The sequence below is a fragment of the Giraffa tippelskirchi genome, chromosome X, assembly GCF_054371585.1.
Source record: "Giraffa tippelskirchi isolate mGirTip1 chromosome X, T2T-mGirTip1v1.2.pri, whole genome shotgun sequence".
Taxonomy (NCBI): Eukaryota; Metazoa; Chordata; class Mammalia; order Artiodactyla; family Giraffidae; genus Giraffa; species Giraffa tippelskirchi.
In genome coordinates this window covers 82,576,494-82,596,751 of record NC_137289.1, presented here as the reverse complement: position 1 = coordinate 82,596,751, position 20,258 = coordinate 82,576,494, and the positions used below count along the sequence as shown (strand labels likewise).

At 36.8% G+C, this 20,258-nt stretch overlaps 1 protein-coding gene across 9 annotated transcripts in view; it reads left to right on the top strand.

The window, feature by feature from the left end:
* The window catches only part of ATP7A (ATPase copper transporting alpha), a 149,007-nt gene that overhangs the window by 96,682 nt on the left and 32,067 nt on the right, over positions 1–20,258 (top strand). For 4 of the 9 annotated variants that reach the window (XM_081563555.1, XM_081563558.1, XM_081563556.1 and 1 more), the window contains 4 exons: positions 3,603–3,641; positions 4,396–4,602; positions 7,847–8,010; positions 18,425–18,586. In XM_081563555.1, coding sequence (XP_081419681.1) covers positions 3,603–3,641; positions 4,396–4,602; positions 7,847–8,010; positions 18,425–18,586 — 572 coding nt within the window. The remainder of the gene's footprint in view (positions 1–3,602; positions 3,642–4,395; positions 4,603–7,846; positions 8,011–18,424; positions 18,587–20,258) is intronic. The other 5 variants (XM_081563562.1, XM_081563561.1, XM_081563559.1 and 2 more) reach the window with 2 other exon arrangements.

Below are 20,258 nucleotides of genomic sequence, written 5' to 3'. Positions count from 1 at the left end.
TAATGTTCTTTTATTTACACTTTGCTAATTCTTTTGGCTTTTATCAGTGAAAAATGAGTAACAGACACTGCAGTTCCACTTTTTGGAAATATGACGTATGTCAGCAGCATATATGAAGTGTATATAAAGGTGCATAATGATGTTTGCATAATTATATAGAAACTAGAAACATTAAATAAAGCATGATACCTCCATATGAGGAAATGCTCTGAAGCCATAAAACTTATGGTATTGAAGATACTTAATGCCATGGGAAAGTGTTTGAGAGATTTCGTTAAATGAAAAAGCAAGTGAAAAAGTCATATGGTCAAAATTTTATAAACACATGTATAAGGATTTATGCCATGTATATGTTATTTATGTATCTGAATAAAATTCCTGGTAGAATATGAACAAAATTTTAATCGTAGTTATTTGTGAGTGGTAGGATAAAGATGATAATTTGTTTTCATGGTGCTTTCCTATGTATTTTAAGTTTTTTGTGACAGGGTTATATGTATATTTGTATGTATTCATGTATATATAATATGGGAGAAGCAAATGTTATTTTAAAATAAAAAATAGAACCTCAGATGTAGAAAACAAACTTATGGTTACCAGGGGATAAGGAGAGGAAGGATAAATTGGAAGATTCGGTTGACATATACACACTATTATATATAAAACAGATAACTAATAAGAACCTGCTGTATAGCCCAGAGAACTTTACTCAATACTCTGTAATGGCCTATATGGGAAAAGAATCTTAAAAAGAAAAGAGTGGATATATGTATATGTATAGCTGATTCACTATGCTGTACACTTGAAACTAATATAACATTGTAAATCAACTATATTGCAAACAAAAATTTTAAAAAGAAAATGAAAATAGTAGAGATAAATAGTAGAATTTAAGCTGTAGTTTCAACTTTAGGCATTCTAATTAACCTGACTCTAGAACTGGCCCAAAGTCTTCCTGTTTTCTGGCAGCTCTTACCTTGAACTGAAACCAGAGATGTGTATCCAATGGAATTTGCCCATGTGAACTTGTTTTGAGCTAGAATTGAACCTAGCCTTGAATTAAACTGGAAATTCCATAAATGAAATTTCTTGATGTGAATATTAATGGAAAAGTTGAATAACTAATTTCTAGACAATGTCATTGGACTTCCCCGGTGGCTCAGCAGTAAAGAATCCACCTGCAGTGCAAGAGACACGGGTTCAATCCCAGGGTCAGGAAAATCCTTTGGATGAGGGCATAGCAACCCACTCCAGTATTCTTGCCTGGGAAATCCCATGGACAGAGGAGCCTGGTAGGCTACAGTTCATGGGGTCGCAAAAGAGTCAGACACAACTTAGTGACTAAGCAGCAACAATAAGAAACATATTAAAAGCCATGATGAATAGGTATAAAACCTTGGCAAAGTGATTGTGACCATAAAATAGCTTATGAATTGTGACTACAGTAGCCCATATTATTGGGGTAAAAAGTTGATATCAATTGACTGCATTGTGTGTTTCTGCTATAGATCAATCAGAGTTTAAGATGCCACCAGAATTGTGGCTGCCCGTTTTCTGAATGCTAGTGTCAATGCTGATCCAGGCTTCATAGTCTACCACTCTGAAACCTGTTCCTATAGACTTAGAGGGATCATTGCATTTCACCTTCATGTCATACCAGTGAACCATAAATGTTAATAAAGGAGATAGTGAAAAATATAGGAAGTGCTTTTTATCATGACCACCAATATCATCGTTACCATAAAAAGACATATATGAAGTTGTCTTCACCAACCAATTAAAGCAAACAAAATACTCGATTAAATTCCTTTTCCTTTTTTCTAACTTTTTAATCTTTAATTTCAAACTTACAGAAAAACTCCAAGAATAGTACAAAGAATTCCTGTTTACCAATTTTATTCAGATTCCATTGTTGTTAATACTGTTGCCACATTTGTTTTATCATTCTTTTTCTCTATCGACAGACAGACATATATTCAAACACACAATACACACACATGTATCTATCTTTTTCTGAATCATTTGAGAGTAAGTTGCAGACATGATGTTTATAGTTAAACATAAACATAGTTGTTTTTAAGCCATTTTCTGATTATATATTTATTCATATTACTTTAGACTAAACCTGCCAGTTTTGAGGATCAGACTGGAAACCCTTTCTTGAAATTCTTGGATTCTTTTCTGATTGTTGCCTCACATGCAGGAGAGTCAGTCTTCTTTTGAATTCGTTTATGCATAAGTAGTTTTGCTACAGTTTAGTGGTGCTACAGAAAAGCCAATTTAAAGAAAGTAGCTATTTAATTCACTGTGGCATTAACACCTGTTCTGCCACTGTGGAAGATGGAAGTATTTGCTCTTCTTGCCACGTTCACTGGGGTAAAGGTCACAATTTTGTGAATCTTTGTTGAGAAATCATGCCATTGTAACTAAAAGTGGTTACCTCTATAACTTATTTTAATTCAATAGTGTACTTCTAGAGTGTGAAATTGCAGATGATGTTTTGGTTACTTCTGGTACCTGAAATAACTAAATTACTCTGGAATAAGACTTAAAGTAATTGGTAGTATAAACTTTCTTTTCATTGTCCAAGTTCAAAATTTTCAATCTTCATAATAATTATGATAGAAGGAATAAGCTCCTGGCTAGACTAAAATAATGTTTTTCCCCCAAGCCAAAGCTATTTCCTTTGGGCAAATGAGCCTCCTTTTTGAATTTTTGGTACTATTTGGTAAATTTTATCCTCTTTGTTCTAAATAATACTCTCGTAATCTGAATGAATATCATTTTCTGAATTGATTCACATATAAGATCAGAGACTGTCTAATTTTGGAATTAGGAGAATCTCATCCCTTGCTATTCAAAGTGTCCTTTGCTATACCCAGACTGGCAGTACTGCCATCACTTGTAAGCTTACTGGAACAGAATTTCAGGCCTCACCCTCAATGTACTGAATCAGAATCTGCATTTTAACAAGATCCCCCAGGTGATTGTATGTTAAAATTTAAGAGCCTTTATTATAACTGATTTAAGAAGTCAGGCTTTTGTTATGGAAGTGGTCAGGCATTTGTTAAAGTTTCTTCAAAAGATGCCTTTTTCTGGTATCCTAAAAACCAGCTCTGCTGTGCAGGGTTTCCTCTATGGACTAGCCAAATAGACTTGAATCAGTTTTTTTGCGCGAGGGAAAGAAGTAACACGTTAGTGGAAATTTCCACATCACTTCTTTTCCTCCTTATCTCTGCAGTAGAGTTGAAAATCTTTAGCTTTTTTGCAGGTACATGGATGTACTAAAAAGGAATACTTTCTCCCTTCTTGGGAGGTGATTAATACTGAAATGGATAAACTAAGTCTCCCCTAAGACTGCAGGGGAGCTTCTGGGATGACAGGTGCTTTCCACTGTTTCACAGTCCATAAACATTCTACAGAAAAATTCTCTGAATACTTTGTGAAAAATGAAAATTATTGCTGACTTACTCCTTGCCTCTTTTCCCTTTGTCCACCAAAGACATTTTAATTTAAAAAACACTATTATCGTTAAAATTCAAACATACAGCAGTGTCTATAGAGGAAATTTGTTCATCTTTCTGTTATTCTATTCCTGCTAGAACCTCATTCCCCAGAAATAGCCTCTACTAGAATTTTTGGTATGTACCCTCCTAGGCTTCCTTATGCATGTTCTCGTGTATGCACTCTAACAGTTTTTAAATGACATTGTACTGCATTGCTGTTTTGCAGATTGCTTTTTGTCCCACTTACACGAATTGCTTTACTGCCAGTATGTAAATCATTAACATAATGATAGAAATTCTTATAAAACTAAGAGCTTTCTATTAATAAACCACTGTCTACTGGAGTTTGAGGTAGAGATAATGGGCTTGAAGATCTTGATATAAAGTTCTGTTTATTCAGCTAGTTCTGATTTTCCCAAGAATTGAGATGGGCAGTGTTGAACTTGGAAATCATTTCCTGGAAAGTGTAAAGATAGCATTGCACAGGGCTCTAGGTCCATGACAGTTTTGAAGGAATGGATTGACAGTGCCTGGAGAAGGAAATGGCAACCCACTCCAGTATTCTTGCCTGGAGAATCCTGTGGACAGAGGAGCCTGGTGGGCTGCTCTCCGTGGAGTCGCACAGAGTTAGTTGGACACAACTGAAGTGAATTTGCATGCATGCATGCATTGGAGAAGGAAATGGCAATCCACTCCAGTATTGCCTGGAGAATCCCAAGGACAGAGGAGCCTGGTGGGCTGCTGTCTATGGGGTCACACAGAGTCGGACACGACTGAAGCGACTTAGCAGCAGCAGCATTGACAGTGCCAGGAGGTGTGGATTGTGATAAGTGACAAGGATGCAGCTGGAGAATACCTCAAATGAAAAGACTCTTTCCCTGTCCACCAGATACAAATGAGCCATTGGTAGTAATAGCTCAGTCCTCATCAGAAATGCCACTTTTGACCTCAACTAATGAATTTCACACCAAAATGATGACACCAATTCATGACAAGGAGGAACCAAAGACTTCATCTAAGTGTTATATACAGGTCACTGGAATGACTTGTGCTTCCTGTGTAGCAAACATTGAACGGAATTTAAGACGAGAAGAAGGTAAGACACTCTTAAAACTTGCTATTTTATGTACTAATTTGAGAACTCTGTCCTTTTTGTCCTCTTATGTGTTTTGTAACCGTGTTTATGATTCTTGCCAGGGCCTCATAAAGACTATCAGTGATTTACAGGACAACCTTGACTTCCTGACAGTCAGTTTTTGTTAGTGTTTTTGTTCCGTTAGATATAGTTTCTGTCTCATTTATCTCATGGCTGCATTTTAATATCAGTGAAATTTGTAATCAGATAACAGAAGGAAATACATAAGATTACTATTCTTTATGGACCTTGGCTGCAGTGGATTTTAAGAAACAAATTTTCTGATAAAGCTATGCTTAAAACTAACAGCTAGAATTCTTAAGTTTCAGTATTACTATACCCAGGGCAACCACTGGACCAAAGCCAAGTTTTAGAATTGTTCTCTTCCAGCAGTTTGATCACTGATCTTTGCTTGCAGTAAAAGTGTTCAAAAGTTACTCAATATTGTGTACAAGTTTTCATTTTTGGTTACAAATTCTTAGAAAATCTGCAATATATTTTTTTATTTAGTCACATTCATGTTTTAGCTTTTAATTTTGTACTCACATTAATGGACTTCACAGCATAGTGTAGTAGATTTGTTAACCATAGAGATAGGTAATTATGTTTAATGAGCCTGAAGTCATAGGTTTGGTACTCAGGTAGCCTTAGCCCCAACTATCTTACTGATAGTCGCAAGGGCTGAATAAATATAATTAGTATAAGCTTATCATCACTATTGGGGAAATAAAGTATATGGAGTAATAATATAGACCTATGGCTAGTAGACTCACCTTATATGTAAAGATCAGAACATTATTGTAACAAAATGTATTGTTATATACTAGAGCCATCTTAAGTTCAATATTATCTTGTCCACATTCTGTCATTTCTACATCCTTCATTTCATCCTCCATTATATCTAATTAGAATGCAGTCTGGGCTAAATTATACTTTGTTTGAGTGATTAAGAACAGGAGGAGGGTTGCAAGAAAATGAAAGCAAAAAGAAGTTTCCAAGGGGCTTGTTTAATTTTAGAACCAACTATTTTAGGAGCAGTTCAGATATAGCCTTTCTCATGAGACAAGCAATGGCTACTACAGATAACAATTACAGATCTTTTTTTTTTTAATCCCTAAAACTGATTGTTCCAATTACTTTCTACTGCTCCTTTACCACCTTTTAACTTAGTTAGAAATATCTTTGGCCTAGCTGGGGTCAACATTCACTGCATTCACAATCTACCTATATTCACTTCTGTTTTTTTAATTAAGTGGCACTGGTTTTCCCTCAGTTTCATCTGCATTATATTTTTAAAAATGAATAGAAAAAACTTCTAATTGTATTTTGAAGTAAAAATTTTAAAAATTGTCCATAATTTATATAAGTATAAAATGTTTTTGAAACTTGAAAAAAACAGATTTTCTGTTTCTTTTTGGCTATAGATTACATTCAACTGAAGTGAAAAGATTTTTTTCCTTTCCCTGTACCCTTCTCTTATTACTGATACTTTCCTATGATCCAATCCTCTGAATTATTTGGTACTCACAAAGCCCAGTGTGTAAATACTTTTTTTCTCCAAAGAAAAGAGTACTTTTTTTTTGGTAACCAGTTTCATATAGAAAGCTTTTAGATTATATTAGATAGTTTGTTTTCATATTAAAAACTATTATTAAATTAGTATTTGGATATGTTTTCTTTTTATCAAACCCCAGAGCTTACCTATGGACTGTTGATTACTATTCCCTGTCAGGTAGCCCCCAAGTGCCACAGATTCCTAGAAAGAACTGCCATATCTGCTGCATGTTATTAATTTTCTTCCTGGAAATGACAGCAATAGCTGACCTAGAGAAGTGGAGTGGTTGTTAACAAAATGCTGACACCAGAGAACAGCATGACTGCCATAAAATGTACTGCTTTGTTAAGTTATGTGGGACTTTTTTGGGGGGGTGGATAAGAACATTTTAGATTAGTGTGTGTCAGGCAATACAATTTGAGAAAGAAATGACTGTTATTTGGTAATATTATAATGTGTTTGTTGGTATATTCTTAGATTCTTTGCTACAGTTACATTGATTTCCTAAGTAAACGAGTTCTTTTCTCTAGGACTCTGTCTTACAGGTTTCTAAAAATACTTTATATTGATTTCCTAAAAATACTTTATATTTGGATCGCAATTCAAAGTGTTAAACAGTTCTAAAACAGTTATGGAAATGTGAATATTGCCTGGATGTTTGATGATATTGAAGAATTATTTTAGGTTTGATAATGGTATTATGATTTTTTTTTTAAAGAAAAGAGTCTTTTTTAAAGGGTTATTTATTTATTTATTTTGGCTGTGCTGGGCTTTCATTTTTTGCTGTGTTTGGGCTTTCTCTAGTTGTGGTGAGCGGGGCTGCTCTCTAGTTGCAGTGCGAGGGCTTCTAATTGTGGTGGCTTCTCTTGTTGTGAAGCACGAGCTCTAGGCACACAGGCTTCAATAGTGCGGCTTGCAGGCTCAATAGTTGTAGTACATGGGCTTTAGTTGCCCTGTAGCATGTGGGATCCTCGTGGATCATGGATTGAACCCATGTCCTCTGCATTGGCAAGTAGATTCTTAACGACTGGACCACCAGGGAAGTCCAAGAAAAAGTGTCTTATCTTTTAGAGATACCTATTTAAAATTTTAACATATTATATGGTATCTGGGATTTGCTTCAGAATAATAAGGGTAGAGGGTAGGGATGAGTGGGTAGGAATATATATGAAACCTGAGCAGCCCAGTATTACTGATAGTTATTGAAGCTGAGAGATGGGTACATTGAGTTTATTATGTCGTTCTCTCTTGAGTGTGTGTGTGTGTGTGTGTGTGTGTGTGTGTGTGTGTATTTGAAATTTTCCATAATAAAAAGTTTTTAAAAATGAGGCCTAGTTTTCAAATAGTTTTATTTAAGTTCAAGATTTTATAAAAGTGAAGAAATAAATTTTTCCAGATTCACTTAACCCTTTCACAGTTAAATGAAAAGAAAATATTATAAAATTATTCTTGGGAACTTCCCTGGTGGGCCAGTGGCTAACACTCCATGCTGTAAATACAGGTGACCTGGGTTCAATTCCTGGTGAGGGAATTAGATCCCACATGCTGCAACTAAGACCTGGCACAGTCAAATAAATAAATATTTTTTAAAAAGATTACTCTTTTTATGAGAAATGTCATCTTACTTGTTTTTCTTATCAATATTCCTAGGAATATATTCTGTGCTTGTGGCTCTGATGGCTGGCAAGGCAGAAGTGAGGTATAACCCTGCTGTCATACAACCCCCAGTGATAGCCGAGTTAATCCGAGAGCTTGGATTTGGAGCCGTTGTGATAGAAAATGCTGATGAAGGAGATGGTGTTTTGGAACTTGTTGTAAGTAAGAAAGTTTGTGTGGTTAATAGAATTTCCAGGAAAAGCTTGGTGAGAATTCAGAAAAGAGATCCAAAAATAATTAAAATGTTGGGAAAGTAAAACGTAAAATGAAAATGAGGGAAACTGGAAAGATATTGACAATGGTGATCTTCAAGTGCAGAATGTAAAAGATAATCATCATCTCTATTAAGAACCAATAAACAAGAATTGGGTTTGAATGAATAAATGAAAATTAACTTTAAAAATATAGTATGATTCCTACCTGCTGCTGCTGCTGCTAAGTTGCTGTAGTCGTGTCCCACTCTTTGTGACCCCATAGACGGCAGCCCACCAGGCTCCTCTGTCCCCGGGATTCTCCAGGCAAGAATACTGGAGTGGGTTGCCATTTCCTTCTCCAATGCATGCATGCATGCATGCAAAGTCGCTTCGGTTGTGTCTGACTCTGTGTGACCCTATGGACAGCAGCCCTCCAGGCTCCTCTGTCCACAGGATTCTCCAAGCAAGAATACTGGAGTGGGTTGCCATTTCCTTCTCCCATGATTCCTACCTAGTAGCATGTAAAAGAATAAATTCTAGATGCATTAAAGACTTAAATAAATAAAGTCATAAAGCTAGGTATAAGGTATATTGGTTTAAAATGACATTTTTGCCAACCCAGAAAATATTTTATCTGTATAACTTAAATAATTAAAACAAAAAATTTAACCTTGTACAAAAGTAAGTTCCAGCTCAGACAAAAATTTGAATGTAAAAAATGGAACCATGAAATTACTAGAAGACATATTTAGAGTTTTTTTTTAAAATATTTTATTGTAAAAATTTCAGACATTGAAAAAGTCAAAAGAATTGTGCAGTTGAACACTGTTAAACACACTGCATGTATTCTACAATTAACATTTTACTCTATTTGTTTTATCATACATTAGTCCATCAGTCCATTGTGGAAATAATTTTAAAATCACAAAAAAGTTGCAAAAATAGTACAGAGGATTTCCTTGTAGCCTCTACATAGCTTTTCCCAATGATAACACCTAATTTAACATTTAAAAAATAATATTAGAGTAGGAAGAGTCTTTTTAAGTGTCATACAAAATCCATAAAAGACAAAATTGATAAATTCGGGTACATAAAAATTTCATGTTTGGAGAAAAACACCATAAACAAAGTCAAAAGGCAAGTAATGTTAAGAGAAGGCAACCTTGTCTTGTTTCCAATTTTAGAGGAAATGCTTTCCGTTTTTTGCCACTGAGAATAATGTTTGCTATGAGTTTGTTGTATATGGCTTTTATTATGTTGAGGTATGTTCCTTCTGTGCCTACTTCCTGGAGAGTTTTTATCATAAATGGCTATTGAATTTTGTCAAAGGCTTTCTCTGCATCTATTGAAACAATCATATGGTTTTTATCTTTTAATCTGTTTATATGGTGTATCACATTGATTGATTTTCATATATTGAAGAATCCTTGCATTCCTGGGATAAAGCCCACCTGATTATGATGTATGGTCATTTTAATATGTTATTGGAATCTGTTTGCTAGAATTTTGTTGAGGATTTTTACATCTGTGTTCATCAGTGATATTGGCCTGTAGTTTTCTTTTTTTGTGGCATCTTTGTCTTGTTTTGGTATAAAGGTGATGGTGGCCTCATAGAATGAGTTTGGGAGTTTGCCTTTCTCTGAAGTTTCCTGGAAGAGTTTGAGTAGGATAGCTGTTAGCTCTTCTGTAAATTTTTGGTAGAATTCCTTTTGTTTGTTGGAAGATTTTTCATTATAGTTTCAATTTCTGTGCTTGTGATTGGTCTGTTCAAATTCTCCATTTCTTCCTGGTTCAATTTTGGAAGGTTATACTTTTCTAAGAATTTGTCCATTTCTTTGAAGTTGTCCATTTTATTGACATATAGCTGTTCATAGTAGTCTCTTATGATCTTTTGTATTTCTGTGTTGTCTGTTGTAACATCTCCTTTTTCATTTCTGAGTTTACTGATTTGAGTCTTCTCCCTTTTTTTCTTGATGGGTCTTGCTAATGGCTTATCTATTTTGTTTATCTTCTCAAAGAATCAACTTTTACTTTTATTGATCTTTGCTATAGTCTTCTTCATTTCTTTTTCATTTATCTCTGCTCTGATCTTTATGATTTCTTTCCTTCTAACTTTGGCGGGTTTTTGTTCATCTTTTTCTAGTTGCTTTGGGTGTTAGGTTAGGTTGTGTATTTGATGTCTCTCTTGTTTCTTGAGGTAGGTTTGTACTGCTATGAACTTCCCTCTTAGCACTGCTTGTACTGAATCCCATAGGTTTTGGGTTGCCGTGTTTTCATTGTCATTTGTTTCTAGGCATATTTTAATTTCATTTTTGATTTCTTCAGTGATCTGTTGGTTGTTCAGAAGGATGTTGTTTAGCCTCCATATGTTTGTGTTTTTTATAGTTTTTCCCTGTAGTTGATTTTTAATCTTACAGCATTGTGATCAGAAAAGGTGCTTGAAATGACTTCAGTTTTTAAAAAATTTACCAAGGCTTGATTTGTGGCCCAGGATGTGATCTATCCTGGAGAGTGTTTCTTGTGCACCTGAGAAAAGGTGAAATCCATTGTTTGGGGGTGAAATGCCCTGTTGATATCAATTAGGTCCAACTGGTCCAATGTATCATTTAAAACTTGTGTTTCCTTATTAATTTTTGGTCTGGATGACCTGTCCATTGGTGTGATTGGGTATTAAAGTCCCCCACTATTATTGTGTTACTGTCAATTTCCCCTTTAACAGTAGTTAGGATTTGCTTTGTGTGTTGAGGTACTCCTATGTTGGGTGCATATATATTAATAATTGTTATGTCATCTTGGGTTGATCCCTTGATCATTATGTAGTGTCCTTAGGGCTTCCCTGATAGCTTAGTTGGTAAAGAATTCTCCTGCAATGCAGGAGGCCCTGGTTCGATTCTTGAGTCAGGAAGATCCGTTGGAGAAGGGATTGGCTACCCACTCCAGTATTCTTGGGCTTCCCTTGTGGCTCAACTGGTAAAGAATCTGCCTGCAATGTGAGAGACCTGGGTTCAATCCCTGGGTTCGGAAGATCCCCTGGAGAAGGGAAAGGCTACCCACTCCACTATTCTGGCCTAGAGAATTCCATGAACTGTATGGTCCATGGAGATGCAAAGAGTCAGACATGACTGAGCGACTTTCACTTCACTTCTTTGTCTCTTATGATGGTCTTTATTTTAAAGCCTATTTTATCTGATATGACTATGCTACCCCCACTTTCTTTTGATCTCTGTCTGCATGAAATAGCTTTTTTAAGCCCCTCACTTTTAGTCTGTATTTGTCCCTAGGTTTGAGGTGGGTCTCTGGTAGACAGTATATATAGGGATCTTGTTTTTGTATCCATTAGGCCAGTCTTTATCTTTTGGTTGGAGCATTTAATACATTTATGTCAAGGTGATTATTGATAAGTATGATCCTGTTAACATTTGTTTTATTGTTTTGGATTTGATTTTATAGGCCTATTCTGTGTTTCCTGTCTAGAGAAGGGCCTTTTGCATTTGTTGAAGAGCTGGATTGGTGCTGCTGAATTCCCTTAGCTTTTGCTTGCCTGTAGAGCTTTTATTTTCTCCTTCGAATCTGAATGAGATTCTTGCTGGGTAGAGTAATCTTGGTTGTAGGGTTTTTTCCTTTCATCACTTTAAGTATATCCTGCCACTCCTTTCTGGCCTGCAGAGTTTCTGTTGAAAGATCGGCTGTTAGCCTTATGGCTTGTTGTTTGTTGTTATTTGTCATTGTTATTGTTTGTTTAGTGATTTCTAAACTGATTATATAAAGTCAATGTTCTTTGTTCTGTGTGTCCACTGAAGTCTCTGTTTGGTTAGCTCAGTAGTCAGCTAACGAATCCACAGTGATTTCCTTAAATATCTGGAGCCAATAAGTATCCCAGTCCTTAGGAATGAAACCACCATATGATGCAGCAATCCCACTCCTAGGCATATGCCCTGAGGAAACCAAAATTGAAAAACCACTTGTACCCCAGTGTTCAATGCAGCACTATTTACAATAACTAGAACATGGAAGCAACCTAGATGTCCATCGACAGATGAATGGATAAAGAAGTTGTGGCACATACACACAATGGAATATTACTCAGCCATAAAAAGGAATGTATTTGAGTCAGTTCTAATGAGGTGGATGAACCTAGAGCCTATTATACAGAGTGAAATAAGTCAGAAAGAGAAAGATAAATAGCGTATACTAACGCATACATGTGGAATATAGAAAGATGGTACTGAAGAATTTTTTTGCAGGGCAGCAATGGAGAAACAGACATAGAGAACAAACTTATGGACACGGGGAGAGGGGAGGAGAGAGGGTGAGATGTATGGAGAGAGTAACATGGAAGCTTACAGTACTGTATGTAAAATAGATAGCCAGTGGGAATTTTCTGTATGTCTCAGGGGACTCAAATAGGGGCTCTGTATCAACCTAGAAGAGTGGGATGGGGAGGGAGATGGGATGGAGGTTCAAGAGGGAGCAGACATATGTATACCTATGGCTGATTCATGTTGAGGTTTGACAGAAATCAACAAAACTCTGTAAAGCAATTACCTTCAATTAAAAAATAAATAAATTTTTTAAAATAAGGAAAAAAAAGTATCCAAGTCTTTGCTAAAGAGCTCTTTGTAAATGTTGAGGCATGCCTTGAACACTCAGCCATGCAGTTGTCAGTTTTGCCTTAACCTTCAATTCCTGCTTCTACAGAGCCTAAAGGTCAGCCTGAGGTGAGAACTTAGGGCTCTTTCAGTTCTTTTCTGAAGATAAACACAGCCCTAGCCATGTGCATAGCCCTATGCATGTGCATGGTCTTCTAGATTCCTAGGAATGTGTTGGAACTCTTATGGACATCTTCCTTCCCAGCTTTTTCCCTTTTAGGGTCTTTTGTTAGTCTATTGTTTTCCCTAGCTGTTATCCATTGGCTCAGGCAGCCATAAGGTTAAATAATTTCCCCTAATTGTTTTGACAAATTCTCCTGGGGAAAAGGCTTTTTATATGCACTGAGATTGTTCGGGACAAACATACAGCTTTGCAAGTGGAATATTTCAGAAAACCATCAGACAGGTCAAATAATGACAGTTCTATGGGAATGAGACTTTGAAGACATGCCAATCCTTTTTTTTTCTCTCTGGTGGCTTCCCTGATGCTGTTTTTCACCATGATTGTGGCCTGTTGGTCTTCATAGCTACCACCGAGCTGGAGGAGAGGGGATGGGAATACAGCAAATTGTAATGTCACATAGCTTACTCTTTTACTGGAATTTATCTGATTGTCTTGAATAAAGAATAAATGCTTCCTGCATTGCTGTAAGCTTTTAATTTCCAAATTTCTTTTTTAATCAGTTTTTTAAAATTGAGGTGTAGTTGAGTTACAATGTTATATTAGTTTCAGGTATACAGCATAGTGATTCAGAATTCTTACAGATTATATTCTGTTTAAAGTTATTGTAAAATATTGGCTCTATATCCTGTGCTGTACAGTATATCCTTGTATCTTATTTTGTACGTAGTAGTTTGTACCTTTTAATCCCTACCCCTATATTGTCCCTCTTCCCTACTTTATCCCCATTGATAACCACTAGTTTGTTCTCTATGAGTCTGTTCCTGTTCATTATATTCATTTGTTTTATTTTTTAGATTCCACATACACATGATAAGATACAGTATTCATCTTTCTCTGTATGACTTATTTTGCTAAGCATGATATCCTCCAAGTCCATTCATGCTGTTGCAAATGGCAAATTTTCATTCTTTTTGTGGTTTAGTAGTATTTCCTTGTGTGTGTGTATGTACACATATACATACATACAATATATTCTTCATCCATCCGTCTATTGATGAAACTAAGGTTGCTTCCATATCTTGGCTGTTGTAAATAATGCTGCATGAACATTGAGATACATGTATCTTTGTGAACTAGTGTTTTTGCTTTCTTTGGATTTAGACCCAAAAGTGGAATTGCTGGATCATATGGTAGTTGTATTTTTAGTTTTTGAGGAAGATCTATCTTGTTTTCCATAGTGGCTGCAGCAATTTTCATTCCCACCAACTTTCTAACTTTTCTGAAATAGTTGGTGCTGACGACTTTTGCAGATTTTCTCATTGCTTTTAGGGAGGAGAGAATTTTCAGAAATCCTTCCTCTACTATTGATGATGTTCTTTTAGTAGATATTCTTGAATAAATACTTTGTATTGTTGTATACTCAAGTTGTTGTATACTCCTTTTGGTTACTTCTCATAATATTTCAGTGGTTGGTTTTTGAAACTTTTGCCCAATGATTAAACTTTTGCAGTTTAATCATTGACATTTGGGGTAAGGATTTGCTGAACTCCTTGCACAGTCGTTCCAGAAGTCCTGCCCTCCCACTGTAGAATTTGTGTGTAAATGAAGTAAAACTTTACTCAAGACATAGGGCAAAATACATTTTTGGACAAAGGTAGAACACTTTTGCCATTTATTAACCTTCACTAGAAGTAATACTAAAGGATATATATGAATATATATACATATATATATACATACATATCTACATGCATACATATGCTTTAGCAGGGTGGTCCACTGGAGAAGGAAATGGCAAACTGATTCAGGATTGTTGCCTTGAGAACCCCACGAACAGTATGAAAAGGCAAAAGGATAGAAAACAGAAAGATGAACTTCCCAGTCCAGTAGGTACCCAATATGCTACTGGAGAACAGTGGAGAAATAACTCCAGAAAGAATGAAGAGACAGAGCCAAAGCAAAAATAACACCCAGTTGTGATTGTGACTGGTGATGGAAGTAAATTCCGATGCTGTAAAGAACAATATTGTATAGGAACCTGGAATGTAAGGTCCATGAATCAAGGTAAATTGGAAGTGGTCAAACAAGAGATGACAAGAGTGAACATCGACATTTTAGGAATCAGCGAACTAAAATGGACTAAAATGGGTGAATATAACTCAGATGGCCGTTATATCTACTACTATGGGCAAGAATCCCTTAGAATAAATGGACTAGCGCTCATAGTCAACAAAAGAGTCCGAAATGCAGTGAAAGAAAATAAAGTGAAGTCGCTCAGTCATGTCCGACTCTTTGTGACCCCATAGACTGTAGCCTACCAGGCCCCTCCGTCCATGGGATTCTCCAGGCAAGAATACTGGAGTGGGTTGCCACTTCCTTCTCCAGGGGATCTTCCTGACCCAGGGATCAAACCCGGGTCTCCCACATTGCAGGCAGATACTTTACCCTCTGAGCCACCAGGGAAATGCAGTACTTGGATGCAATCTCAAAAATTATAGAATGAACTCTGTTCATTTCCAAGGTAAACAATTCTATATCACAGTAATCCAAGTCTATGCCCCAACCGCTAATGCTGAAGAAGCTGTAGTTGAACAGTTCTGTGATGACCTACAAGACTTTGTAGAACTAACACCAAAAAAAAGGATGTCCTTTTCATTATAGGGGACTGGAATGCAAAAGTAGGAAGTCAAGAGATACCTGGAGTAACAGACAAATTTGGCCTTTGAGTACAAAATGGAGCAGGGCAAAGGCTAATAGAGTTTTGCCAAGAGAACACACTGGTCATAGCAAACACCCTCTTCTGACAACACAAGAGAAGACTCTGCACATGGGCATCACCAGATGATCAATACCAAAATCAGATTGATTACATTCTTTGCAGAAAGATGGAGAAGCTCTATATAGTCACCAAAAACAAGACTGGGAGCAGACTGTGGCTCAAATCATGAACTCCTTATTGCCAAATTCAGACTTAAATTGAAGAAAGTAGGGAAAACCACTAGACCATTCAGGTATGACCTAAATCAGATCCCTTACAGTGGAAGTGACAAACAGATTCAAGAAATTAGATCTGATAGAGTGCCTGAAGAACTATGGACAGAGGTTTGTTGACATTGTAGAGGAGACAAGGATCAAGACCATCCCCAAGAAAAAGAAATACCAAAAGGAAAAATGGCTGTCTGCGGAGGCCTTACAAATAGCTGTGAAAAGAAGGAGAAAAGGAAAGATATACTCATTTGAATGCAGGGTTCCAAAGAATAGCAGGGAGAGATAGGAAAGCCTTCCTCAGCAATCAATGCAAAGAAATAGAGGAAAACAATAGAATGTGAAAGACTAGAGATCTCTTCAAGAAAATTAGAGATACCAGGGGAACATTTCATGCAAAGATGGGCACAATAAAGGACAGAAATGGTATGGACCTAACAGAAGCAGAAGATATTAAGAGGTGGCAGGAATATACAGAAGAACTATACAAAAAAGATCTTCACGACCCAGATATTCATTACGGTATGATCACTCACCTAGAGCCAGACATCCTGGAATGTGAAGCCAAGGGGCCTTAGGAAGCATCACTATGAACAAAGCTAGTGACGGTGATGGAATTCCAGGTGAGCTATTTCAAATCCTTAAAGATGATACTGTGAAAGTGCTACACTCAATATGCCAGCAAATTTGGAAACCTCAGCAGTGGCCACAGGACTGGAAAAGGTCAGTTTTCATTCCAATCTCAAAGAAAGGCAATGCAAAGAATGTTCAAACTACAGTCCAATTGCACTCATCTCACACGCTAGCAAAGTAATGCTCAAAATTCTCCAAGTCAGGCTTCAACAGTATGTGAACCGTGAACTTCCAGATGTTCAAGCTGGATTTAGAACAGACAGAGAAACCAGAGATCAAATTGCCAACATTTGTTGGATCATCAAAAAAGCAAGAGAATTACAGAAAAACATCTACTTCTGCTTTATTGAGTACTCCAAAGCCTTTGACTGTGTGGACCACAACAAACTGTGGAAAATTCTTAAAGAGATGGGAGTACCAGAACACCTGACCTTCCTCCTGAGAAATCTGTATGTAGGTCAGGAAGCAACAGTTAGAACTGGACATGGAACAACAGACTGGTTCCAAATAGGGAAAGGGGTACATCAAGGCTGTATATTGTCACCCTGCTTATTTAACTTATATGCAGAGTACATCATCAGAAATGCTGGGCTGGATGAAGCATAAGCTGGAATCAAGATTGGGGAAATATCAATAACTTCAGATATGCAGGTGACACCACCCTTATGGCAGAAAGTGAAGAAGAACTTAAGAGCCTCTTGATGAAAGTGAAAGTGTAGAGTGAAAAAGTTGGCTTAAAACTCAACGTTCAGAAAACTAAGATCATGGCATCTGGTCCCATCACTTCAGGGCAAATAGATGGGGGAGCAATGGAAATAGTGAGAGACTTTATTTTGAGGGGCTCCAAAGTCACTGCAGATGGTGACTGCAGCCATGAAATTAAAAGATGCTTGCTTCTTGGAAGAAAAGCTATGGCAAACCTAGACAGCATATTAAAAAGTAGATACATTATTTTGCCAACAAAGGTCCGTCCAGTCAAAGCTATGGTTTTTCCAGTAATCATGTATGGATGTGAGAGTTGGACTATAGAGAAAGCTGAGCACTAAAGAATTGATGCTTTTGAACTGTGGTGTTGGAGAAGACTCTTGAGAGTCCCTTGGACTGCAGGGAGATCCAGCCAGTCCTTCTAAAGGAAATCAGTTCTAAATATTCATTGCAAGAACTGATGCTGAAGCTGAAACTCCAATTCTTTGGCTACCTGATGGGAAGAACTGACTCATTTGAAAAGACCCTGATGGCGGGGAAGATTGAAGGCAGGAGGAAAAGGGGATGATAGAGGATGAGATGGTTGGATGGCATCACCAACTCGATGGATATGAGTTTGAGTAAGCTCTGGGAGATGGTGATGGACGGGGAAGCCTGGCGTGCTGCAATCCATGGGGTCTCAAATAGTTGGACATGACTGAGTCACTGAATTGAGCTGAACTGAGCAGGGTGAGAAAAGTTTAGAGGGAAACAAGGCACTGAATACAGGAAAGAGTGATAGTTGTCAAATCCTCTATCACTGAGTGTAACAGGAAGAGGGAGACTTTTAATGAGATCCTCTTCTGTTTAACCTGTTGCTAGCTAAGTCATTTCAGTCATGTCTGACTCTCTGCGACCCCATGGACTGTAGCCCACCCGGCTTCTGTGTCCATGGGATTCTCCAGGCAAGAATACTGGAGTGAGGTGCCATTTCCTTTTCCAGGGGATCGTCTCAACCCAGGGATCAATCCTGCATCTTTTTCGTCTCCTGCATTTGCAGCCAGGTTCTTTTACCACCAGCGCCACCTGGGAAGCCCTTAACTTTTTGTAGCTGGGACCATATCTCTGTTCAATGTGATATAAAAACAGTGATCTAATGGTCGTATCCAAAACATATTAATAGTGAAGTAAGATTTTGTGTGTTAATACAATGTTACAGGAGTTCTTTTAGTTTAAAGTAATAGCATGTTTAATGGAGGGAAATAAGTGCATTTCTGAATAACAAAGCCTTTGTCTTTAACAGGTGAGAGGAATGACATGTGCCTCCTGTGTCCATAAAATAGAGTCTACCCTCACAAAACACAGAGGGATCTTCTACTGCTCTGTGGCCCTGGCAACCAACAAAGCACATATTAAATATGATCCAGAAATTATTGGTCCCAGAGATATTATTCATACAATTGAAGTAAGTGCCAAGACTTTACAGTTCCATGTTCTTACCTACTAGTCAGCACTCCCTCAGATCACTTCTGGTTTGTATCAGAAAGAAACGATGAAAAACATCTGATTCCTTTGTTTATAGGTAATCATTGTCTCAAAATTTAATAAGCATGTGTTACTGTTTTGTTTTTTATTTTTTGGACTTTGTCAGGAAGAATTAGCTAAAGGCACATTGGTAGTATTTTTTTTTTTTTTTGCAAAGAAATTGTTTCTTTATTTAAAAAAATTCCTTCAGTGTACTCTGAGAAGGCAGCTGAGTGTCAAAATTAATAAAAGGGAACTATATTAGAGTTGGGAAGCCAGAATGAGAAGCTTCACACATATACCACTCCATGTCAATACAAATCTCAACAGGAAGACACATGTTTTGCATCTCTGGCTGGAAATGACCCTATTTTACCCACTGCCAGCATGAGGAAGAAAGATGTTTTTCTCCTTGATTGGCACCAGCACAACCAACGTGATGTCACAACTCAGCCAATGAAAAGTCACTATACTTCAGTGGACTTATTATAACAGCCCATTAATCAGGATCGGACTTGAAGTAGAACCTCAGGTCATTTAAAATGTTTAGAAAATATAAGTAAAGTATAATTTCTTCTGAGTAAAATTCATATTAATCATTACAAAAGTGAAACATCCTGCTAGATGCTATATTGTTTGTTAGGTCAAAGCAAATGATACCTTAGTTAAAGTAAGAAATATAAAAGACCAAACCTTTTTCATTGTGACACATTCATCCTGTATTCTTCAGTGACTCGTAAATGGTAATACATGTGAAGTATAGTGTGTATTGTTTCAGTGTGGTGTAGCATTGTTGTTCTAATGACCTAAAAAGCATATTAATCATTTAGATAAGATCCTGTTAATGTAGACAGTAGTACCATTAACATATTTGTGAAACTAGCTTTATCGAGTGTCTTCTCTGTGCCAGTTATGCAAATTGCAAAGCTTCAACTCTTGATTTAATTCTCACAACAATACTGTCGTCTTCATTTTGTAGGTGAGGAAACTCAGGTTATGAGATGTTAAGTTACTTCCCCAAAGTCACATAAGCTAGTAAGTGTCATGCCAGGGATTTGAGCCTAATCTTCCTGACTCCGGTGTTCATGCTTGCTCCTTTCTCTGTGCTACACTGTCAAGAAATATAAGAAGGCAGCATTTTTCCTAGCAGCTGAAAATATAGTGTATGTTACTGTCTATGTTCATATGAATCTTATTTAGGTATAATTTTCTTTCAGTGCTTTGTTTTATTGAGAAGAATTTTCATTCTTGTTATTTATTCCTGCTAGAACAAGAGTAAAGACTACATATGCAAAGCCTTGAATAATATATTTAGCATGGTGCTAACTTTTATGGCCTATCATTCAGTTTTCTGTGCTCTCGGGGATGCATGGATGGATAGATAGATGTCAAAACTAAAAGTAAAAAAAAAAAACTGATTAATATACATCAGTACTAGTAGATGCTTGTCCAAGTGCAAGATTTATGATTTTACTGCTGAATTCTGTTGTTATTAGATCATCATACAGTCTGTCAGCTTAACCAAGTAATAGATTTCTGATTTTTTCCAAAGTTACTTATTGGAGGCTTTAGTTTACTCCTTAATAGAAGAACCTCTACTGAGGACAACTACA